We start from the raw sequence: 25,599 nt of genomic DNA on the forward strand, positions 1-25,599 counted from the left end.
GGGCCTATTCCTGATCACAAACGGTCCAAAACACACTGCAGAAATGATCCAGTTTGAGACCACTTTAACTGCCCTGGCTCAGTGCTAGGGAATCCTGGGATTTGTAGCTTGTGGCACCAGAGCTCCCTGCAGAGAAGGCTAAGTGTCTCACAAAACTACAGTTCCCAGAATTCCTTAGCATTGAGCCAGGGCAGTTAAAGTGGTCTCAAACTGGATTATTTCTGCAGTGTGGATAATAATAATAATAATAAAATTTATTTGTATCCCGCCTCTCTGAGAACAAAGTTAAAAATACAGAACATATAAAATCCCTAATACCCTCCCCTCCTTAAAAAAGTATTAAATCCAATACAGATTGGTCCTTTCTCTCCCCTTTCTGATCTCAGAGAACAAGCACAGCCCCTTTCTTAGGGTTTCCCAATCCCCACTCACTGGGCCAAACCAATAATAACTCATAGGGTTGTACAAACACATGGTGAGTCCTATATAGATCCCCAAATCGATAGTCATGCTCAAGGTGTTCCTCTGCATTATCATTTCCTGCACAAGCTACTGGAGCAAAATATAAGGTTATCGCCTTAGAGATAAGAACAGGTAAATTCCTTGTACGGTAATTTCTGTATTGCATTTGCTTCTATTTTGTATTTTTGCTGTGTTTGCCCCCAAATTTTTGGATTACAGTTCCCATACTCCATTACAATTGGCCATGCTGGCAGTTGGGGCTTTTTCACACTAAAAAATGATGGCACTTTCACAGGCTGATCAGAGCAGAGGCCATAACCACAAAGGAGGACAAGGCACTGCAAAATGTGGGATATTACAAAGCAAAAGCTAAAAACACTAATACAAATTCATTTCGTATGGCTTATTTACATCTATATTACGTACACTGCATTTTATTATGTACTCAACTATATTTTACTGATGAACTTCATTAAATACCTTGTTAGCTTGCAGAATACTTACAGAACTCTGAGGAAGACAAATACTTAAAATTATACCAACAAGCCCTTGACTGAAATTATTCCTTTCATTTCTCCATTGTGCTGAAATTAAGGAGAGGGGAAAAAAACCTTTCAACATTTGCATTGTGTCCTCAAGCATCCCATTGCCTAACAAGTTTGCTGTCCTTGAGCTCTGGGTGCGAGTCTTGCCAGCTGCTATTCTTAAGGGGAAAAAGAACTCTAAATCCATCCTCTCCTTCCTTATTTGCACTGGGGACAGGCTTCCCAATAGATGCATATCGCAAAGGGGAATGGCAAAGGTGGTGCTACTCAATGTGCTTCCTAGCCATGCTCAAATTGGAGGACATTTTGGAATTCCTCCTGGACAGAATATAATAGGACATGCCCTATTGAAATATATTGAAATATAGGACATGCCCTGGAAAAGGAGGATGCCTGGTCACCCTGCAGTTTCATTCCATTCTAACAGCTAAGGCTGCCTTTCTTCAGAGCGGGTTTGCCCTTATCATCCTTTGAGGCTGAGAGAGTGTGACCTACCTGCGCTCATCCAGTGGGTTTCCATGGCCAAGACAGGGTTCAAACCCAGTGTCCAATGCCCAAACCATTACACCACGGGGCATCTATAATTGTTTTTAAATATACTTTTAGTCTATTATTTCTCTGAAGATGCCAGCGACAGATGATGGCGAAACGTCAGAAATAAACTCTTCTAGAACATGGCCACATAGCCCGAAAAACCCATTAAAAACTTTTTAGTCTGTTTGCCAATATTGTTGTGAAAATCTTGTAATCAATGTTCAATAGCGATATTGGTCGATAATTGGCTGGATTTTCTAAATTTTTAATTTTCTTTTGGGATTACTACTATATTAGCCTCTTTCCATGCTTCAGGCACTCCTTTCTCTATTGTGAGAATTATTGTGCGCTTAAATTATATTTTAGGGGAAGAAATACTCAGACATGGTTTGCCATTGCCAACCAATAGCATCTGGTGTTTCCTGTTAGGCCTCATCCGCACTGAAGGAACGATGCAGTTTGACACTGCTTTAAATGCTGTGGCTCAATGCTATAGAATCCTGTGGGTTTCCATGGCCAAGGAGTTTATCACACGAAGGAAATAAGGAGTTTATCGTGTGAATATCCCGCAAAAATTGCGTAATTATGCAAAACGATTTCACACGACGTCGCACAAGACCCACCATTAAAGTGGTCACTAAGAAGCATTAACGTGCATCTTTTTACTTTTGGGATTTCAGCGACAATGCATTTCCGACATCACTTTATTTGAGCAATTGCGCGTGATAATCATTCACACATTTACTCGCCATTTTCTCTTTATTTGCGGGACACTTTAAACGTGCTTTAATCTTTCTTTAATACCAAAATTAGCCCTAGTGCGATAAACTCCTAAATGGGGATTTGAACTCTGGCCTCCAGAGTCTTAGCCCAACACTCAAACCACTACACTGGCTCACTAAACTACAAATCCCAGAATTCACAGGGTGTGGGTGTGGTGAGTTGAAGCAGACTATAGCACTGGAAGTGTAATGTGATAGGGCGAGCACACACAGACGCGCACATGCTCAACCCTGTTGTAAGGAAGTTTAGAGCCAAAGAGGCCTTTTTCACATAACAGAAGCGGGTGACTGGATTGTTTTCCCGCCTTCTCCTTAAGCCTGGCCCTGAGGACATCTTCCATTGCCTAGGAAGCTTGGTTCTGCTATGAAGCGCACATGGGACTCTGGGGAGGGAATGCAGGTAGCGCTATAGGAATGGGAGGCAGCGCCATTTTCCTGGGATGAAAAGGACTCCTTGGTGGCTGCCCCATTGTTTTTGGAGGATCGTTCCCAACTCTCAGCAAGCAGCACCTGAGGCACCTTTCCTTCTCCCTCGTTATCGCTGCTGTTGTTGTGTGCCTCCAGGGATGCATCCACACTGCAGAAATAATCTGCTTCGATACTACTTTAACTACCATGGGATTCTTGTTGAGGCGCCAGAACAGAGCATCCCAACAACAACACCGTACCAAGTCATTTTGGACTTGTGGCGCACCTAAGATGAGCCTATCATGGGGTTTTTGTGGCAAGATTTGTTCAGAGAGGGTTTGCCATTGCTGTCCTCTGAGGCTGAGAGAGCGTGACTTGCCCAAGAAGTCTAACCCCACTCCACAAACTAAAATCCCAGAGCTGAGTAGTGTGAAGGGACTCTTGAAAGGCCTAGCACACAACACTATTATTGGCACTGGCTTCCATTTTAATGGGCATGGCAACACACTATGGAATCCTGGGATTTGCAGTTTAGGGAATAGTAGCTTAGTTTTGAAAGGTGGGACTGATCCTCTAAAACAGGGTGACCAGATGTCATTGCCTCAAAGGAGGACAAGGCATCAGAAATTCAAGAAAAATGGGGGACATGACCAAAGAAAAGCTAAAAACACTAAATGTAAATTCATGCTTCTTAGTCCTGCTCAAAATGGAAGACATTTTGAAATTCCTCCTGGACAGAAGGGTTGAAATGTAGGATGTGTCTTGTAAAAGGAGGACATCTGGTCACCCTGTGGGTTTTTATACTCCAGAAGGGAAGATCAGGGTTCTCCAGAGTCGTAGTCCAACACTCAAACCACAACTCCATGCTGGCTCTCAGGATGTAAATAAATATGGAGCGGAGAATGTTTAAAACACTCCCTCCCTTAACAAAATGCGAGGTTTCTTTAGGCTGCATCTGCACTGCAGAAATAATCCAGGTCGACACCACTTTATCTGCCATGGCTCATCGCTGTGGAATTCTGGAATTTGTAGTTTGTTGTGGTACCATAGTTCTCTGACAGAGAAAGCTAGATGTCCCACAAAAATACAGTTCTCAGAATTCCCTAGCATTGAGCCACGGCAGCTAAAGCGGTGTCAAACTGGATTATTTGTGCAGTGCGGATGCAGCCTAGTGTTTCTGTTCTTTGGGGTGTTTGTGTGTATGTGTGTGGTTTTGTTTTTGTGAGGCACAAGATGTGAATACATTGGAATGGTGTCAAGATAATAGAGGGAATGTGAAGACATTATTGGTGTTCAAACAACAGCCACTCCTCAGTTCTCTTCATCGCCTCACCTCACAAGATAGTTGGCAAAGCAGAAGTGGCTATAAAACAACACTCAGGCCCTGAAACAATTGGTGGAAATGTTGTGTGAAATAAGAGGGGGCTTGTTGTTTGTTGTTGTCGCATGCCTTCAAGCCATTTTTTTACTTATGGCGACCCTAAGGGGCTTTTCTTGGCACGTTTCTTCAGCAGGGGTTTGCCATTGCCATTTTCTGAGGCCATTGCCATTTTCTGAGAGTGTGATTTGCCCGAGGTTACCCAGTGGGTCCGTGGCCGAGACGGGATTCGAACCCAGTGTCCAACACAACACCCAAACCATTACACCATTACATTTGTGCTTGAATTGTATTTTTAAAAAGTTTTATTTTTGCAGCAAGTAATATACAAAATAATAACATACAAAATAATAATCAAATTTTGTTTTCCTTCCCATATTTGTCCAGTGTGTATAAACCTTTGTCATTTAAATCTTATGTTCTTCAATTCAAAAGTAATGTTTTTTTTTTAACTATCCTCTGTATTGAAATCTAGCTTAATTTATGTTGATCACTCTATCTCAGTTCAGATCTGATTTGCCTTTGCCTGCCTCTGAATGCAACTAACAGCGCCTGGTATTTCCTAGTAGGCCTCATCTGCATTGAAGAAATAATGCAGTTTGACACCGCTTTAACTGGCGTGGCTCAATGCTGTAGAATCCTGGGATCTGTAGTTTATTGTGGCACCAGAGCTTTCTTGACAGAGAAGGCAAAATGTCTCATAAAACTACAAATCCCTGAATCCCATAGCAATGAGGCATGGCAGTTAAAGTGGTGTCAAACTGCATTAATTCTGCAGTGCAGATGAGGCTGTAGTCTCCCTTCGAAGTACTAACTTCCTAGTGGTCTCTTTTCCGAAGAACTAATCAGGTCTAATTCTTTTTAGCTTCTAAGATCAGAGGGGATCTGGTGTCTTCACGTTATGTAGTCTGAAATCTTATGTGATTTGAATTCAAAATGAAGGATAGGCACTTTCAAATAACTGGGTTATAAAACAATTACAGTCTGCCCTTGATATCCCCTGGGGTTTGGTTTCAGGATCACCCATGGATCATGGGTAAATAATCTATGGATATAGAGGGGCAGTTTATTCACTCAATATTTTGCCAGTTGTGGCTTCTAGTATTTTGGTATTATTATTATTATTATTATTAAACTTTATTTATAAATCACTGTAAATTTACACAGCGAAGTACATACAATCACTTAAAATGGACAAAATAAACCTGCCTTTGGTGTACATTCTATGAAAATAATACATATTAGTATGTAAAGAGATCGTGCAGCATCTCTGAGACTAACCGAAAGAAAAAAATCGACAGCGTGAGCCCCCATAGACCCCAGTCCACCTCCTCAGATGAACTTGATGGCGTGGAAGCCAGCCACAGACATATATATGCCATTGGTATGTGAGGATGCCAGTTCAAGAGCTGGTAGAGCTGTGGAAACAAATGAAAACAATTTACAATGAACTTGTTTCATGGCACATCTGCTTGTTTCATAAAGTAAGAAATTTCCTTCATGGAAGAGATGTTAGAAATAAAAGTGCAAAACGTGTACAGGTTATAATGGGAATATTCCAGGCTCTGATAATTTCCTGGTTAGATTATTGCAATGTTCTCTCAATGGGGTTTATAAAAAATTGGTGTAGAGATTGCAGTTGGCCAGTGGCCATGTGTTGATGAGATGAGCCAATTATATATATAATACAATATACAATAAACTTTATTTGTATCCCGCCTACTCCAGTTAGGATCAAGGCGGCATGCAGTAAAACATCTTAGTACATAATAACAATATACAATAACCCCAGGATGTAAGAACAGTTGGAGAGGCCATGTTTCTTCTGTCCTTGTCATCCTAATGAAGTGTTTTCTTGACTGTGGTACTAAAATTCTTGAATTCCAGTGTCTCCCTTCCCCTTGCTTTGCCATTAAGGTGCCATTTGAAAGCACTGGGAGGCAATAAAATCCTATATTTGTTTTGGACTGTGACGCTGAACACCGGGGTTTGATTCCCAACTTGGCCATGAAACCCGCTGGGTGACCTTGGGTACGTCACACTCTCTCATTCTCAGAAGATGGCAATGGCAGACCTCTGAACAAATCTTGCCAAGAAAACCTCATGATAGGTTCACCTTAGGGTCGTCATAAGTCGGAAATGTCATGAAGGCACACAACAACAAGTTGTTTTATTGTATTTTGTTATGTATTATAATTTTTGATCTCAGTGTTACAGTTTTAATAGTGTTTTTAATAGATTGTGTTTTTATGTAACTTGTTTACTTTCTGAGGGTGTTTGCAATGAAGGGTTTGATATTATTATTATTATTATTATTATTATTATTATTATTATTATTATTTTGCAGAAAGTCCAGATACAAGGGGAATTTGTTAAAGTCAGAAAAAGAGCTTTGGAAAGGTTGACAACTGAAGTGATGCAGCTGCATGACATTTTGCCCAAACTAGTAAATGGAGATGTCTTAGAGAGCTTTCAGAAATTAGATGCTATTGAAACAAGTGAGTTTGCTATATTAGCAAGTATCATTATTGAATAAATACATTATTGAATGTGTCACTATTAATTGTGTCTCAGTAACAGTTTATGTGGAACATGAGCAGGAGGGTGTTATTGCACTTAAGTCATACTTGCAGGATTCCCATACTGTCAAATGCTGAACTAGATAAACCTCAAATGCTGACATGACTATCACTCACAGGGCAATTCTTGCTCTGCTCTAATTCAGTGTTTCCAAAACTTTGGTCCTCCAGGTGTTTTGGACTTCAGCTCCCAGAATTCTTGACCACTGGCCAAGCTGGCTAGGGCTTTTGGGAGATGAAATCCAAAATCCAAATCACCAGGAGGACCAAAGTATAGGAATCACTGCTCTAGTTTGTTGTGTTGGTACCACATATTCTTGAAATAACTATGAAAGCTGGACAAATGAAGACTGAGTTATAGTGATGTATAACTTTGATGCTGCACCTTTTCCCATGAAAAAGATCCCATTGTCAGGTGTGGATAATGCAAAGTGATATGGAGGCAAGAAAATTGCCTGATAGTCTTCTCCCAAATGTTCCCTCACAAACTTGTCTTGGGATAGGGAGGTGAACTAGAATGTAGAAACAGTGGGATCTCCCATTGCTGCTTTTCTCACTCCTGTGTTTACATCTTTTCACGACAGAGATAAAGCTTAATTAGCCACTTTTTAGAGAATGAGCGAATTGCCAGGGACAATTAAAGGTCATCTGGTGCAATCTCCTGCTGATGCAGCCATTTTGCTGTTATACCATACTTGAAAAGAAGCCTTCTAATTCCTTGAAAACTTTTCAGAGAGGACATCCATCATCTCATTGTCAAACAGCTTGCTCTGTCAAGATGTTGTTTCTAATGTTTAATCAGAATTTCAGATCTTTCTCCTTGGTTGATTCCTACCCTGTGGAACAAAAAAGGACAAGCTCACTCCACCATGTATGTGGCATACATCTGAAGGTGGTTGTCATATCCTCTTAATCCTCCATCCTGAAAATACTGCCCAGTTCTCTTCTGTCATCCTTTCCTGTTAGCCCTTGGTCTCCAGACCCCTTACCAACTTTGGAAAAATTATATTGTTTGATGATTAATTGCTAATACATTTTAGAATTTTGTAATGTTGAACCCACTTTGTATTTTTTTTCATTTTTGCCCCCTGATTTTTAGTTATAGAAAGGAAAGATCATGAATTAGAACAGTTGAGAATGGACTGTGAACACTATAAAGCCCGCTTAGAAGCAGCACAAGCAGATTGCATGAAAGAAAAAAAGGTAGGTAGAATTTGCATTCATAACAGTTTATTTTCCGTGTAATTGTCTTTTTTGTCTTGTCTTTGAGAGGTACAGTGTAATTCTACACTTGTCTACAAAAAAAATAAACCCCACTGGATCAGATACTGCTTGCAATCAGGCAAATATGTTCATAGACTGACAGCCTTTGTTAAATGATTAAGCTGCAATCCTATACAGTCGGCCTTCCATATTCACATTTTCTGCATCCATGGATTCAACCATTCACCGCATGAAAATAACCCAATTCGCCCCCCCCCCAACAAACCTTGATTTTGCCTTTTTATATAACAGATACCATTTTACTACCCCATTGTACATAATGGGATTTGAGCATCCATGGATTTTGGTATCCATGGGTGTGTGTGCATGCGTGTGGAACCAAACCCTAGTCAATACCAAGGGCCCACTGTACTCACTTTCTTCTGCTCAGGCACATACACAATTGTACTATTAATGTATTAGTACACAATGTGAGATTTGCCTGCTGGGTTCTCACCAAGTTTTCACGCTATCTGACATTGAAGAATTAGAGTATTTAACACTAGTTGCTCTCAGTTGTCAAAGGATAATTTCTTTTTAAGTATACAAAGGTTAAGGGTAAACTTCATTTACAGTTCTGTTTCCTCAAATCAGGGCTCATTATAATCCCCGTTATGTGCATTTTCCAGTGCCTGTTTCTTGGTTACAATTCTAACCATGCTAATGTTAGAGTGGGGTCATTTGAACTCAGTAGGGCTGAATAAATATGCATCGGATACCCATTTTCATATGGAATAAGCATTTATGCCACTTGAAAGGTAAAAACATTTTAAGTGGCATATATATGCAGTCCATATGAAAATGGGTATCCTATGCATGTTAGCTAGATAAATATAATAATTTTGCCACCATGTAATAGATGCTATTAATATTTGTGTGAGAGATGCAAGAGATGCCAAGCCAGAATCCATAAATGTGTTTGCAAGTTCACCACTGGTGAATGTAGCTTTTAAATTAGTGAGAGTTAGTACTGCAGTGGGGTCCTCGCAGATCTCTTCAGTTCTGAGTTTTCCCAAAGGACATAATGATAACACAGGCAAGACCTTGTCCCTCTAGGTGGCAAGCACAAATTTTGCCTGTTTACATTATTTTTACATTACCAGAAAGACCAGAATACATACTTATTAAGCTTCTTGAAATTAAGTAATGGAATAATGAAAAGGGAGCAAAAATGGTATAATTGGAATTATTTTTTATCAGCAAATCACTAGTTTCTACAGTTTGAATTTTTCTTGTCTGAGATGCCTGGGACCAGAAGTGTTTTGGTATTTGGATTTTTTGGGAGGGCCTCACGGTTTGGAGATATATATATATATATGGATGTATATTTGCATATATGTACATAATGCAATACCTTAGAGATGGGACCAAAGTCTAAACACAAAATTTATTTGTGTTTCATATATAACTCATACACATAGCCTGACAGTAATTTTATATACCATATGTACTTGACTATAAGTTGACCTCCTGTACAAGTCAAGGGCAGATTTGGAGGCCAAAATTATGGATTTTGATATGATCCATGGATAAATTGAGAGTAAAATTTAGGGGCATATAACAAAGGATCTAAAGGATGAAGTAAAGGAAAACAATGCCAAAGAACTTGAGAAATTCCAGCAGGCATCGCTGTTTGTGCTGACACTAAAGGCTGGATGGATGAGAGAGTAGAGGTGGGTCAGTCCTTCCAGGACAGATTACATTCTTGCCTTTCATCATATATATATTTAACCGTATATATATGAGTTAAAGTAGAGTACTTACATTGACTCATGGATAAGTTGACTCAGTTTTTTTGGGTCAATTTTTTGAGTAAAATTTCTAGACTTATACATGAGTATATACAGTAATATTTTAACATGATTATGTGTATGAAACAAAGTTTGTGTAAATTGAAGCATCAGAAAGCAAAGGTGTCAGTATCTCAGCCACCCATGGAAAATATTTTGGTTTTGGAATATTTCAAATTTAGGAATTCCAGATAAGGGAGACTCAGCCTGTATTCTGAAATTGTTTTGGAGATTTAAAAAAAAAACTAACAAAATTAGGAGCTAATATAATTTCTGTGTGTCATTATCTTCCCTGCTTGTTGTTGTGTACCTTCAAGTCATTTCTGACTTATGGCAACCTTAAGGTGAAACTATCATGGGGTTTTCTTGGCAAGATTTGTTCAGAAGGGGTTTGCCTTTGCCTGAAGTTGAGACAGTGTGACTTGCCCAAGGCCACCCAGTTGGTTTCCATTGGAGAGTGGGGATTTGAATCATGGTCTCTATAGTCCAGCACTCAAACCTCTTCACCATGCTGGTTCGTGTAATAATGGCAGCCATGTTTGTTCACATTTATGCTCTGTTCATGTATAAAGAGGAAGGGTAGGAAGCTAATCTAAAAAGCACATAGGTGAGCAGGAGCTGAACCTTCTTTTGATTTGCTTTTGCATGTCCTTTTGCCTTAGGTACCCATTTCTGCCAGCCAGGATTGCTTCTAGTTTTAGAGATGGGCTGAAAAACATGATTTGAGCAACAAATTAGACACTGGTAAAGCAGGAAAGCTGTGAAATCTTTTCACCCTCATGCCTCTTTTGATGTTCAAATTAAACACTTGCTCTTAATTTGTTATATGTTTAGGGGCAACGTGAACAATAAACCTTTAATATACGCTTTCCCTTCCGATTATTTTGCAACATGTGACTAAGAGAAATCAAATTCCAGCATATCTGCTCTACCAGAGTCATTATTATCACCAGTATTACTTATTATTTTGGAATTAGCCAAGAGGATTGTGGAATTTATTAGAAAACCTAATTAGAATTTCTGAAGGATATTATGCTGTCTGTTGTAAATCAGATCTTTATATTTAGTTTGATTATTTTCAGGAAAAAATAGCAGCTCGACAGCAGCTGAATGAGGCAAAGCAACAACTATTGCAGCAAGCTGAATATTGTACGGAAATGGGTGCTGCAGTGTGCACGTTGCTATGGAGTGTCTCTAGCAATGAAGAAACAGTTAAAAGCATTCTAGGAAGTGTAAGTTCAATTGATGGCACCAATCTTCATTTTTCAGATATCATTAGCTGGCTAGGTAAATAATAACTTTGAATTATTAAAACCTGTTAAATAAAACAGTTTGGCCTTTGTTTTTCAGTCTACTTGGACTGAAGGTACACGTTTCAATCAAGCCTGGGACAGAACTGATTGATTTTTTGCAAAAAAAGTCTAATTTTATCTATGGGGCTGTAGGAGATTGCAGGTATTCCCTCTAAGGGCAGAGAAGTTTACCATCAAGAGGTGGAGAGCTGACTGGAAGAGACCACAAGGGCCATCCAGTCCAACCCCCTGCCATGCAGAAAATCTCAATCAAAGCATACCTGACAGATGGCCATCCAGCCTCTGTTTAAAGACCTCCAAGGAAGGAGACTCCACTAAACTCTGAGGGAGTGTGTTCCACTGTCGAACAGCCCTTACTGTCAGAAAGTTCCTCCTAATGTTGAGGTGGAATCTCTTTTCCTGTACCTTGCATCCATTGCTCTGGGTATTGTTCTCTGGAGCAGCAGAAAACAAGCTTGTTCCCTCATCAATATGACATCCCTTCAAATATTTAAACAGGGCTATCATATCACCTCTTAACCTTCTCTTCTCCAGGCTAAACATCCCCAGCTCCCTAAGCCATTCCTCATAGGACATGGTTTCCAGACCCTTCACCATTTTAGTCTCCCTCCTTTGGGCACCCTCCAGTTTCTCAGTGTCCTTTTTGAACTGTGGTGCCCAGAACTGGACACAGTATTCCAGGTGAGGCCTGACCAAAGCAGAATACAGTGTTATTATTACTTCTCTTGATCTGGACACTATACTTTTATTGATGCAGCCTAAAATTGCATTGGCCTTTTTAGCTACCGCACCACATTGTTGACTCATGTTCAACTTGTGGTCTACTTGGACTCCTAGATCCCTTTCACATGTAGTCTCATTCAGCCAGGTGTCACCCATCCTATATCTGTGAATTTTATTTTTCTGCCCTCAGTGCAGTATCTTACATTTCTCCCTGTTGAAGTTCATTTTGTTAGCTTTGGCCCAGCTTTCTAGTCTATTCAGGTCGTTTTGAATTTTGATCCTGTCCTCCTCCTAATTTGGTGTCATCTGCAAATTTGATAAGTATGCGCCCATATCAAGTCATTGATAAAGATGTTGAATAGCACTGAGCCCAGGACAGACCCCTGTGGGACTCCACTGGTCACTTCTCTCCAGTATGAAAACAACACCCCATCACATGCCTTTAAAACTTTCTGTTTTAAAAGCCTGTCTAAACAAGTAGGTCTTAGCCTGCTGGCGGAAGGATAACAAGGAAGGAGCCGTTCTAGTTTCCCTGGGCAGGCCATTCCAGAGTCTAGAGGCAGCCATGGAAAAGGCCCTCTCTTGTGTCCCCACCAACCATGCTTGTGATGGTGGTGAGATGGAGAGAAGGGCATCCCCTTAGGATTTCAGAGCCTGGGCTGGCTCACATTGGGGATATACGGTTTGTCAAATAGCCTGGACCTGAGCCCTATAGGGCTTTATGGGTCATCACCAGCAAATAAACATAGCATCCTCTAAAAATCTCAAAAAAAAAATTTTTTTTAAATAGCATAACATAACACATCTAACTTCACACATCCACAATTTTCATCTGCTGTCTATAAATATTTATCTCTTTTCTTTCCTCTTCCTCTCTTCTTTCTAAAAAATTATAATGACTGCAGAACATCTCTCCTAACAGAGGAGTCTTGGCATAGAACAGAAAGCAGTTATTGTTTATAAATTTGTTTTTTGCTTTCTTACTTTTCAGAATAAAGCTGTGAAGTTCTTTATTATTGCTGGTCAAACCATAGAGAGTTTTGTGAAATCATTAAGTGAAGATATCAAACAGCAGGATATGGATTCTGATGAAAGTCAGTTTGTATTAGGTTTGGCAGGGATTATTACAAGTAAGTCACTACTTACACACTATTTCATAGGAATAAAAAAAATTATTGCATATTTACTCTCCATTTTTGTAAAATAGCTCTTTCAAAGTGGTTTTGTGTGTATGTGTGTGTGTGTTTTTTAAAACCTAAGACTAACTTTTTATATTTTAATTTTAATATTTATAAAAACTTACAAATTCTTTATCGAGGTGAGGCTAGAGTTCTCCCTAGGGATGCATCTACACTGTAGAAATAATGCAGTTTGACACCACTTTAACTGCCATGACTTCTTCCTACAGAATCCTGGGATTTGTAGTTTGATGAGGCATCAGCACTCTTTGACAGAGAAAGCTAACTATCTTGTAAAACTACAAATCCAAGGATTTATAGGATGGAGCTAAAGGACATAAACTGTTGTCAAACTGCATTATTTCCACAGTGTAGATGCACCCTGGGAGAACAAGATCTTCACTTATTCTCCATTGAGGATCTCTGTAACAGTGGATTTCTTTTCTGGTCAAGATATAAATTTGTTGCTATGCTGTTTATGATTTCTTTTTATTAAACTTCACATATTTAAACTGTATTTAGACTTCTTGATTTTTAAAAGCTTTTTGTATTTTGAAATTAATATGGAAATGCCATGTGCACATTTTAAAATCAATAAGTATAATCTTGTTTGTGAAGTCGAAGGTGGGCTTTTTGGGCTATGTGGCCATGTTCTGGAAGAGTTTATTCCTGATGTTTCACTAGCATCTCTACCTGACATCTTCAGAGATACACTGTGTGACACTTGGTTGAGAGGAATCACTACTCACTTCCATGCCAGCATTCTCTGAAGATCCCAGCCAGAGATGCTGGTGAAATGTCAGGAATAAACTCTTCCAGAACATGGCCACATAGCCCGAAAAACCCACAAAAACTTATATAATCTTGCTTATTCACCACTTTTTATCAGCTGAGGCTTTCACACTACATTTGTCAAATCAGTTGTAAATGTAGCTTATACAATAAAGTGGGAGGTCTTATAATGAAATACGAAGCCAAAAGTCAGAATGTAATATGGCTGATTTGTGGGAAACCACTTTATTTCTACAGTGTAGATGCACTCTTTGTTGCATATATTTATTTCTTGGTTGTATTCTCATTGGTCATGTATTTTTCATATCCCTTGTAAAATTAGAATCATAGAATCACAGGGCTGGAAGAGACCCCAAGGACCATCTAGTCCAACCCCATGCCATGCAGGAATACAGAATCAAAGCACCCCCGACAGATGGCCATCCACCCTTTGTTTAAAACCTCCAAAGGAGACTCCACCACTTTCCAAGGGAGTGTGTTCCACTGTCAAACATCTCTTACTGTCAGGAAGTTCTCCCTAAATGTTTAGGTGGAATTTATTTTCCTCTAGTTTCCTTCCATTGCTCCAGGTCTTATTCTCTGGAGCAGCAGAAAGCAAGATTGCTCCACCCTCAATATGACACCCCTTCAAATATTTAAAAAGGGCTATCATGTCAGCTCTTAACTTTCTCTTCTCCATGGTCAACATGCTCAGCTCCCTAAATCTCTCATCATAGTGCATGGTTATCAGACCATTTCGGTCATCCTCCTTTGGACACACTCCAACTTATCCACATTACTTCTGCTTTAGTCAGGCCTCACTGTTACTACAATTACAACATTTTCATTAGTGGTGTTAAGATTACAAAACTATTGAATGTGAACACTCTTTTTGAAGTGCAGGGTTTTTAATGCCTTTATTTTGCATTTTCTCTTTTAGATGTTGCTGCTTTAGCATGTGGTCGTGAATTCCTGATTAATTCAAATCGAGTGTTACTAGATACAATGATGCAACTTTTAGGAGACATGAAGCCAGGATGCTGCACCAAACTTAAAGTGTATGATTGGAATTTTTTTTTTTTTGATAGAAGTTTGTCTTAAAATCTGTTATATCAAATTGATGCAGTTTAGTGCATAGTAAAGAATCTGGTGAATCTCCCATTTAAATAACCCACTGTTGCTTTCAGATTCCTAATTTTACCCACTCTTGTGTACAATATGACAGTAATAATACTGTTTGATCGCCATACGTTGTTATGGGGGGAAAATAAAATTTATGTGAAACATATTTATTACTTAGGGGGAAATCTTGGAAAAATAGAGCCAAAATAGTTCTCTTCCACATAACATTCAGTGTTCAAAATTGCTGTTTTAACTGTTTCTAAACTGGATTCTACAATTGTTTTTAAGGAGGTTTTTAAAGAGTTTTTAAAGAGTAATGAGTTTTAAAAATGTTTTTTTTTGTTTTAATTGGTTTTTATTTGTTCACTGCCTCAGGAGCACTTGTGGGCTGGGAGGCAATATAGAAATACTTTAAATAAATAAATAGTATTCTAATTTAGGTCACTTCCCTACAAAACCTTTATTGAGAATTTCATACAAATGTTCACACTACTGAATATTTTAAATTCAAGTATATGTGTGAGTACAGGAGCCCATCAAACTCTCTTCCTTCAAGTTGCATTGAGCTAAATCACACTAGGGATTGGCCAGGTGATCAGCATCTAGCATTGCTTAGCAATAAAAACATAATAGGTGAAATGCAGGCATTGCCTTCAACAGACAGCACCTGGAATGGAGGTGATTCTGAAAGGAAAAGATATAATGAGCTACCCATCAATCACATTACTAGGGTTCCTGGGTCTTATATGTTGGTTCCACAGATAGCAGAGCAGCGAATGAATATCCTGTGTAACATGCATCCTATGATGCAAACTATTTATTGTGTTAAGTAACTGGCATGGAGCTTGCTATGGTATAGAAGTCTAGTTTGGACTAAGAAAGAATAACCAGGACCATCCTGATCATTGCTGGTGGTGGGAGGTTTCCCTTGTGGGCTGAACAGCATGTGCAGTGTGGGATGGTTGCTTTTGGTAGTTCTTATGACCACCAATAGCAATGACCAGAGTGACATTCCTACCTTTTGTTGGCCAAGAGCTTGCTCACATATGGGAATGAGTGCTTCTCCTATGTGAGAGATAGGATTGCCAGCTTTTCAAAATATTACTGCAGGATAATTGAAATTCATGGCACAACAGAAAGTGGGGAGAGGGGAGAGAAGGCCCAGTCTAAAGATGTACTATATTTTCTGGCATATAAGACTACTTTTTACCCCAGGAAAATCTTCTCAAAAGTCAGGGGTCGTCTTATACGCCAGGTGTTATTTTATAGGGCAGGTGCTGAAATTTCCAAGCCAGACTGGGAGAATCTGCGGTCGCCACATATGGTGGGAGGGGGAGTTAAAAACGGCCGCGGCTGCATCCCCACCGTATGCGGTGACCGTATGAAAGCAGCAAGGGCAGCGCTGTACTAGTACGGTAGAAGAAAATCCACTCTCTAGGATTCATGGAAAGAAATGACTTAACATGGTCCTGATGACGAGGTGAGGGGGTGTCTCACTGGGAAGGTGTAAGTGACGGGCGGAGCAAGCTGCAGGCATCCAGGACACCTGAGGTATGGAAAAAGAGCTGTGTTTGCACTATCGCTCTGATAGTCTTGGAGACAGGGAGGGCTGGGCAGGCAGGGAGAGCTGACCAATCCAAGCAGGCTTTGTATACAACAAGGTTTCCTGCTGAGTACCTGCATGTCATAGGCATTTGAATTAAGATTACCATATTGAAATCAAATCTGACATTTTTAAAATTTTTATTTGGTGTGTGTTGGAAGAGGGGTAGTCTTATACGGCGAGTATATCCCAAACTCTATGTTTTAACTGGAAAAGTTGGGGGTCGTCTTATACGCCCAGTCTTATACACTGGAAAATACGGTAATTGCAGCTTGGTTGTTAGCTCAAGACTGGCTGGGACATGTAAGGAAGGCCTATATAAGGCCCACCTCAAGTTTCACAAAAGAGGGGCCTTTTGTGAGAGTTTCCTTTGAGACCTTTGTTCTTGTGGAAACTCCCAAACCCCAGAAAACCTCACCATGGGAATAACCATCATGGAATTTAACCTCTGCTTGTTTCACCCTGGGGAGAGGAAGAACAGGTGCCAAGCCCATATGCAACAGACAGGCCCTCTCCCTATGCGTTTGAAATGCCATGTGAGGCCACTGATGCATAGAAAATGCTGGAAAGAGGTGTGTCTGTTTGTGAGCATCAGTCATTCCCACTCTTTGTATTTACACTGTGTATCTACTTAAATAAAGCTAGATATGGGACCTCCCATACAAATCAGAACACTTGGCAACCATAGTAGGAGACAACAACTCCATTGTTGGGTGAGGGAAGGCTGTATGTGAGACATGGGAGGCAGAGTAGATGTGCTTCATAGTAGGTGGTCCTCCCATTCCTGTCTGCCTTGGTTGGGTGCTTTGCCTTGGTATCTCCAGTCGTTGGAGTGGAGTAGCATTGGGTGTATGACTGTGGAGTTCTAAGACAAGGCAACTTTAGAAATTTGGGCTAGAGAAATATTAGCAGTGCACTCAGGTTCCTGCATGTGGTGTGAAGTCAGGAGGTTTGTGTAAAGTACTCCCTTTCTGTACAAACTGCACTGTTCTCATTGCTCTGCTTGTTAGAGTTCTTTTTTGTTGTGAACTCTTTAGTGAGTGTGGCATGAGGCCATAAAGCTGCACATTAAGTTGCCTGCCCTTTTGTCAGAGTTATGGTCCTTGATAGGGTTTCATTGTTGATAGTAATGTGCCATGGTTGAGTCTTGTTTTTACCATATCCTATATCCATTTATGATGGCATGGGTGGGGAAGCCATAACTTGAATTTTTTTTTCTTTTGACGTCAGTGATAGATCTAGAGGTGAAGTAATGTTGGTACATTGTGGTTATGGGTCTGTATTCATCAGCAGCCGTTCTGCTGATGAAGACACACTGGGAGAGCAGTTAAAATGGAGAGGAGAGGTTATGGGCTGCACAGGGAACCATTCGCTGTGCTACCCATAACCTTTCCTCTCCATTTTAGCAGAACGGCTACGTTAATGAATACTTTGGCTCTTGCTCCCATCATGGTGGTGGAGTATCTTATGTTTTGTTAATATAGAATTGCTTTCTCTGTATCCTATAGTCTCTCTGCTCATTCCTCTACAGGGCTGACAGAACAGTGTGATAATGTATAATAAGAAACCTAGCACAGACCAACTGTTTTAAGATACGTAGCATTAAAGGAGACAGGAAACAGTAGCTTACCAGAATTACTCAAATATGAAATTTTATATGCAGTGAAATGTGGTTTTGACTGATGAAACAACATGTCTAGTTTGGATTAGAAAACATATATGCCTTTGTAAACATGATCTTAGAAGAGATTTCATCTGTTGCTGCTATCTTCCTATTAGGCAGATATTCACCAGTACTCAATGACCCCTGCTTTAGTGGTGGACAGCAGAGCCTAAGAAGACGTTGAGCTGTCAGAAAACAGCTAAGACTAGGGCCTGAAACAGAAGGGCCAAAGAAGGCGACCAGCTTCTGAACACTTTGTGGGTGTGACGTACACCCCCCCAAAGTGGCTAGAAGCTGTACAGAGGCCAAGGCAGAAAGAGCTGGCTCAGAAAGGAGTAGATTAAATCTGCTCCTGCCAGTGGCTTGTTTGGGCCTGCTTTGGGAACAGGCCATGCAGTCACCGCAGTCCTGGTGCAGGTGGCGCCAGAGCAGGCAGAGACCACTCCTTTTGGGCTGTCAGCTTCATCCCAGCGTCAACAGGGCCATGCGCACACTTTGCACATTAAATTATGAGTTCTGGTGGCATAGTGATTAAATGCCTGTACTGCAGCCACTCACTCACAAACCACAAGGTTGTAAGTTCAATACCAGCTAGGGGCTCAGGGCTGACTCAGCCTGGCATCCTTCTGAGGTCGCTCAAATGAGTACCCAGCTTCTTAGGGGCAACTAGCTTACACATTGTAAACCACTTAGGGAGTGCTTAAGTGCCCTGACAAATGGTATAGAAATGTACTTGCTATTGCTACTGCTTCTTTACAACCTAGCATGCCATTTCCAAAATGCAGGAATATATCAGGAGTAGCTGCCTTAGGTCCAAAACAAACTGCAGAAATAATTCAGATTGAGATCGCTTTAACTGAATGCTAGCTGGCTGAATGCTAGGGAATTCTAGGGACTGTAGTTTTGGGAGACATTTAGTCTTCTTTCTCAGAGGGCTCTCGTGCCACAATAAACTATAATTCCCAGGATTCCCTGGCACTGAGCCAGGGCAGCTAAAGTGGTCTCAGGATGATGATGATCCTGATTGCATTATTTCTGCAGTGTGTTTTTGGACCTAAGTGTAAGTGTGGGCATCATGAAGCCCTCCAGATGTTGTTGTACTGCAACTCCCAATGTACCCCAACATTGGCTGTGCTAGCTAGGCCTCTGGGAGCTGCAGTCCAACAGAATTTGGTGGACTGCTTGACCTCCCACACCTACTGTAAGCAATGTTTGCCATGATTTTCTCTGTAGTTTGTACCTGTATTAAAATCTTGCTTTGCTGTGCTTGTTATTGAGAATATGAGTTATAACTTTGGTTGTCTTTATATGTTGTTCCAAAGGATGGTCAGCAGGGGGTGCCAAAGGCTTACTGCTAAACTTGGCAGACCAAGAACAATTGCCAAGGGTAAATTTTCTAGGCTAAGAGAACATTTAAAGATATAATGAGATGTCTAATGAAAAAGTTTTGACTTTTTGTACATTTTAAGACAGCTTTGTAGTATAGAGAATGCAAGGGTAGTTGAGAACAGGAGGAGGTGCTGAAGGACTAGGGAGCAATCGCCTGGGCATTGAGCTTTGCCCTTTGAACAGCTTAGTGGGAGATGTTTAAACTCTCAATAACTTCCCTCTTTTCTGCATTCCTTGCTAGATTGCTTTCACATAAGGTTTTGTGTATAAAATAAACAACCTTAGGAAAAACACAAAACACAGCCATGATTTTCTATGTCACTTTTAATCTGTTCTGGCATTTCTGTAGATAAACAGACCTACAAGGCCATATGCAGAAGTTCTAATCTTTTCTATTGTGAGAGTTTTTATATAACTTTATTTTGGTAGAAGCTATTGAACAGCTGGTATTTACAGTTTTCCTGTGGAGCTGAGGAGACTTATGTATCAGGGCCTGCTCTTGAGCTGGAGAGACAGCAGCCAATTTGAATGCCAGAGAGAGGTGAGAATTTGGGGTCTTTTCTCCAATATTTCTCTTCTCTTTCAAGAGGAATCTGTCTTTTTGTGCAACAATTTCAGAGTGATAGATTTATTTTTAAAAAGAGACAGAAAGAAACAAAGGCAGAGATACTTGTGCCTTTTGTCTACTTGGCCACCTTAGAGAGTGTTGCGAGTTCAGATCCTGTGAGCAACTCCACCCCTTCAACCTGAGGTGCTTGCTGAGTGATGCAGTATGGCATTGTGAAGAAAAATCCCTTTGTGGAGTAGGTGAACATCCTGAAACCCAGATAAATGATATTTAGATTTTGCCCCTTTTTTCCTTAGGCTATAAAATTCATTCCACAAGGACAAATATGATTTAATATGGAGAATAATATTGCCAAAACTGGTCTCTGTCTCCATTGGGTTAGAAGAGAACATCCCTGATCTGAGGGTAGTAATCAGTCTTCCCATAATTGTTATGTTTTTTCTTGTTCCACTCCCAGGGTGGATAAAGGGCAGGCATTGTTGCTCACTCTTCGGACATGCAAATTGCTATAAGGCCTATAACTGGAAGGTCCAAACCACTAAGTCTAGTGGAAATGTCCATATTATGTATTCAGACATTGTCCTAACCCATGTAAACTTTAACTGTTCCTATTTAAAAAGAGAAAAAGTGGATAGCTCCCCAACGTCTTGAGAGGAGTAAGAGGCAACCTGACCCAAGGCTTGCCCTTTGACTTTCACCAGGATTGTTGTTGCAGTTACTGAAGAATCAAATGCCAGAAAAAAGTGCAAATGGTCAAACAAAGATATGTATGTATATGAATGACTCCCCAGCAGAGTACTTTTTTAATTTGCTTTCCAAGGGTGTACATACTTTTGATTTTTTTTTTCTTGGAGAAAGAATTGAGACAATCTGCAAAATACAGCCATATTGCTATTTCAGTTTCAAGCATTTTTACATGAGGATAAAATGGCTGATTTACAGGTATCAAAGTTAAAGGCTGCTTTGCATCATTTTATTTTCGCAGAATGAGAGCTAGCCTATGACAAGAATGGGAGATGACCCAAAATGACCTTTTGAGATAGCCTTTTACTTTCTTACAGCATCGAGCATACTTTTTATGACTCAGTAGCTGTATCTGGGGGTAAGAGATAATATACTACTGCAAAGAATTTTGGATTTCTCTCTCACAGCATCCTTCTTAACTGATGATGTGAGTCTGAAAGCCATGGAGGTGGACGTGCAGTCCTTTCACTATCAGGTGGTATTTTAATTGACTCAGTCTAAAACCAATTTATCCAGTTGTACTTTCCCAAAGGTCCCAAACTATTTCAGAATCTGTTGGACCCAGTACCAATAATGATGAAAGGCCAAAAAATTCTTGTTTTTTTGTGCTGCTTAGAGAAGGAACACAAAATGAAAAGCCAGTCTTTTTGTCCTTGTAAATCACATTATTTTGAAGTATTCAATTACATGACCTCAATTCCTTTTGAAAAAGGGGTCTGATACCTGTTTGGAAATGAAGTTGGCAACAAAAAATTATTTACAGTGGGAATCTTGTTGTTGTCTTATGCTAGTATATGGGCCATTTATAGTGATGTAAGTAATTTTTTGACTGGGGGAAGTCCCCATGGGATAGGGTATGGTCTGAGTTTCTTTGGGTGCATCTACACTGTAGAAATAATGCAGTATGACACCACTTTAACTGCAATGCGTCCATTCTACAGAATCCTGGGATTTGTAGTTTTGTGTGGCACCAGCACTCTGGCAGGAAAGAGTAAAGATACTGTAAAACTACAAATTCAAGGATTCTATAGAATGCAGTTGAAGTGGTATCAAAGTGGTGCAGTGGTTAAATGCCTGTACTGCAGCCATTCACTCAAAACCACAAGGTTGCGAGTTCAAGACCAGCAAAAGGGCCCAAGCTCGACTCAGGCTTGCATCCTTCCGAGGTCGCTAAAATGAGTTCCCAGACTGTTGGGGGCAAATTAGCTCACTTGCTAATTAGCTTACTTGCTGTTCACCGCTATGATCTTTGGAATAGTGGTATATAAATAAAACAAAAACAAAAAACCCAAATTTCTATAGTGTAGATGTGCCCTCTGAATGAGAAATCATTTTGGTTTTGGTTTTTTTCATTTGGGGAAGATATTTTTGGCTGTGATGGTCCAGGGCAAGCCAGAGGCTACCCATCATACATCCCTCTGGCATATTTATTGCATTAAAATACTATTTCTGTACCAACCACTTTGATCTATAAGATAGCTAATAAAGCAGAGTTAAAACCACAGTCCCTCCCCCAAAAACAAAGCAAAAACTCATGTAGCATAACTGAATGTAGTGAAATATGTCTTTGGTAATCTTATTAACCATTTTGTTTTTTGGCAGATTTATAAACTTTAAATTTGTTACCTATTTTCTCAACCTATAATTTTCCTAGGAAAAATGACAAGCTGGAAAATTAAATCACTTTCTCTTGGAAAAAAAAATAGGGTAGAAAAAGGAGGTATTATATCTTCATACCACCCACACATCTGATATTGTCTGATTCTGAAAGCTATGGAGGATTAGATCTTTTAGTACTTGAATGTGAGACCTTTGGGGAATACCGGGAATCTCCAGGAAATCCTGCCTTAAATCCCAGAAAGCTGCTGCTAGTGCAAATATATAATCCGTGGCTTGATGGACAGGTGGCTTTCTCTGTTCCTAGGTATTTGCTTTAAAAATTAAACTGTTCTTGTCTCACTGGGTAAGGATGTTTGCAGGTGTACAGATTGGTAAAGTGATTCATTATGGTACACAGTTGTAGAGGCTTTGGAGAACAGCTGACTGAGCATAGTACTTACTCTGTGTGTATATTCTGAAAGTGCTGTATAAACAGTAACAAGTGGTTTGATGAGACTAGTGTCACAGCAAAATTAATGGCATATGGCGACTTTTGTAATTTGAATATGTGTACCATGGTCTCTGCAATACAAATAAAAAAGAGGTTTGAAATGACAATCTGTTCTTGAGATCTGCTACCTGATGGGCTATACCAGAGATGGGAGAGATATCTGCCCCACAGGCCATTTGTGGCCTGCAGGGGCTTCTTATTCAACTTACAAGCCTATTTGCACTTATCTCTGGTGGTTGGAGATAAGAGGAAATCTAAAAGGTAAGCTAGGTTTTGCTGGCAAAAAGGAGTTGCATCAGGGTTTACTTCTGAGCAGACATGCATGGAATTGAACGCTGTGCTTTCTGCATTTGGTGGGAAAATGTTAAGGCTGCCAAGAATTAAATCTGGTCCCAACTCACTTTGCCCTGTACCCTTCAGCCCCACAGGAATGAACCCCAAGACTCTTCTCAAATTCCAGTTGGGTTCGTGGGCTTTAACATGTTCAGCACCTGGGCTATAAGATTTAGTGGAAACTCTGCTACAGCACAGAACATTGGAGATGCCACCACTGTGACTGTAACCAGTATGCCAGCACAAGCTCACATGGCTGAAACAAGGCAAGGAATGCAAAAAATCCTATATCACTTCAGTTCATAGCTAGCAGTGGTATAACTTCATATTTGCCCTAGACCTACGTCAGAGAATTTCTAATTGACTTCATTAGGACAAGGAGAAAAATGTAAAAAGATCTGTTCATACATCAACTGTCTTTCCCAATTTGCTGTGTCACAACATAGGATATAGCATAAGTAAGAACTCAGTCACAGGACTCTGCTAGTGGTATGGAAAAACCTGGACAGGAGACTGAAAATTACATAAAAAGGTGTACAATCTGGATAACACCTCTTTGACCTCATAATGTAGACTTCAGAGAGGCAACTTTGCACATTCCTGTCTAGAAGCCTTCTGTGTACAGTGGGTCCTTGGTATCTGCTTGGGTTTGGTTCCAGAACTCCCTGTGGATACCAAAATCTGTGGTTACTCAAGTCCCATTAATTACAATGCCATAGTAAACTGGTATCCCTTGTATAAAATGGCAAAATCAAGGCTTTTTGGAATTCTATATTTTAAAAATGTTTTCAAGCCGTGGAACATGGAATCCATGGATAAAAAAATACGTGGACTGCGTGTACTTCCCTTTGGACTCCAGAGACAAATACATAACCCATTTTGTTCCAAAAACTAGAAATGCCTAGTGAGAGTCCCTTTCTTCTCACAGATAAGCAAGCAGAGGAAAAAGGTTTCAAAGCATGGTTCTTTTCAGTTGCTTCCTTTATCATCCCACAAATCTTCATCTGCTTATGTGAATGTTCTATTTTGTCTAAACTTTATTACTATAACAATCTGCCCCTCCCAACCCAGTCTCCCACACTGGAGGAGGCAGTCATACGCACACCCATACACCATGCCGGCATGCTCTTGGGAGATTATCACAGGGACAGGATGTCCTTGTCCTCTTCTTCCAGCACAATCACACTGAAATTTTCAAAAAACATAGTCCGTATCACGTCCGTGACACATTCTTACTGCACAATCGTGATAAGGTTTTCAGATGACGTCGCACTTATCCCGTCCTTCTCCCGTCCCTAAAGTGGCATGGCTCCTTCAGTTTGTATTACTGGAAACTTGCATTGATACAATGATGTGGCCGCTGACAGGAGGACTGGATAAGCACGGATACAGTAAGGACGGGAGTGATCCCTTCTTAACCTGTGTGATAATCTCCTTGGTCAACCAAGGCAAGACATATCATCCCAGACATTGCCACTGAAGCATTCACAAGCACCTTTGTCTTGTAGAATGTATCACAGCCACATGTATGGTACACAACAATCAGTGTCTACCACAAAGGGCTTTACTACAGCTCCTTCAGAAATATAGTCTCAGTCCCCATGGATTCTTTGCTCACAGGCATTGAGGGAGGCTGATAAGGCAGGAACACTAGAAGAGCACTTAAGAGCACTGTCTGTCAAGAGCACCATATGACAAATGCTGACTCTGAAATCAGGACTGGGGACAATGTTCCAGCTGCTGACTATTGTTTATTATTTTCCTTCTTAGGGCTGTCTTTAGAGTAAAGTTTTCTAGTGTAAGTAAATCATCACTTTTTCAGTATGAGATGGAAGTGGAATAGTAATGAATGATGATCTGCTTCTGTTCCTACCAATGAAACTTAATTTAGCTGTGTGGATGAAAAGGGAATAGTTCCCCCCCCCCTCCCCTTTTGCAGTTGTAGGCTTTTCAGAGAATGTTGGCTGTTTCTTATTAAAATGAAATTATTTCCCATAAAGCAAAGGTAGGGATTGCCCTCTGTTCCCCTCTCCCATTCAAACTTGCTTTGCTCAGTGCTTTGAACTGCAGTTTTATCTGTACTCAGGGATAAACTTGCTCTTGGCGCAACTGATTCCATTATCTTGCTGGAGGACAAAAATCAAGCAAATCACATTTTGTTCAAAAATCGCAAATCATATTTTATTCTCAGAGGTGGAAAGGTGATGTGTTTTCTCTGAACCTTTAATTCGTGTTGTTATTGTTTACTTATGGCAACCCTAAGGTGAATCTATCATGGGGTTTTCCTGGAAAAATTTGATCACAGGAGGTTTGCCATTGCTTTCCCCTGAGGTTGAGAACA

At 40.2% G+C, this 25,599-nt stretch overlaps 1 protein-coding gene across 12 annotated transcripts in view; it reads left to right on the plus strand.

The window, feature by feature from the left end:
• Positions 1-428: 428 nt before the first annotated feature.
• The window catches only part of HSF2BP (heat shock transcription factor 2 binding protein), a 34,457-nt gene continuing 9,286 nt past the window's right edge, over positions 429-25,599 (plus strand). The window contains exons 1-6 of one of the 12 annotated variants that reach the window (XM_089511929.1): positions 429-594; positions 6,457-6,607; positions 7,788-7,891; positions 10,824-10,973; positions 12,769-12,907; positions 14,667-14,784. In XM_089511929.1, coding sequence (XP_089368055.1) covers positions 6,526-6,607; positions 7,788-7,891; positions 10,824-10,973; positions 12,769-12,907; positions 14,667-14,784 — 593 coding nt within the window. In that variant the 5' untranslated portion in view covers positions 429-594; positions 6,457-6,525. The other 11 variants (XM_089511928.1, XM_089511931.1, XM_089511927.1 and 8 more) reach the window with 11 other exon arrangements.

This window comes from Sceloporus occidentalis, unplaced genomic scaffold (assembly GCF_023333645.1).
Source record: "Sceloporus occidentalis isolate IW3139 unplaced genomic scaffold, rSceOcc1.0.p SCAF_2, whole genome shotgun sequence".
NCBI classification, from domain to species: Eukaryota; Metazoa; Chordata; class Lepidosauria; order Squamata; family Phrynosomatidae; genus Sceloporus; species Sceloporus occidentalis.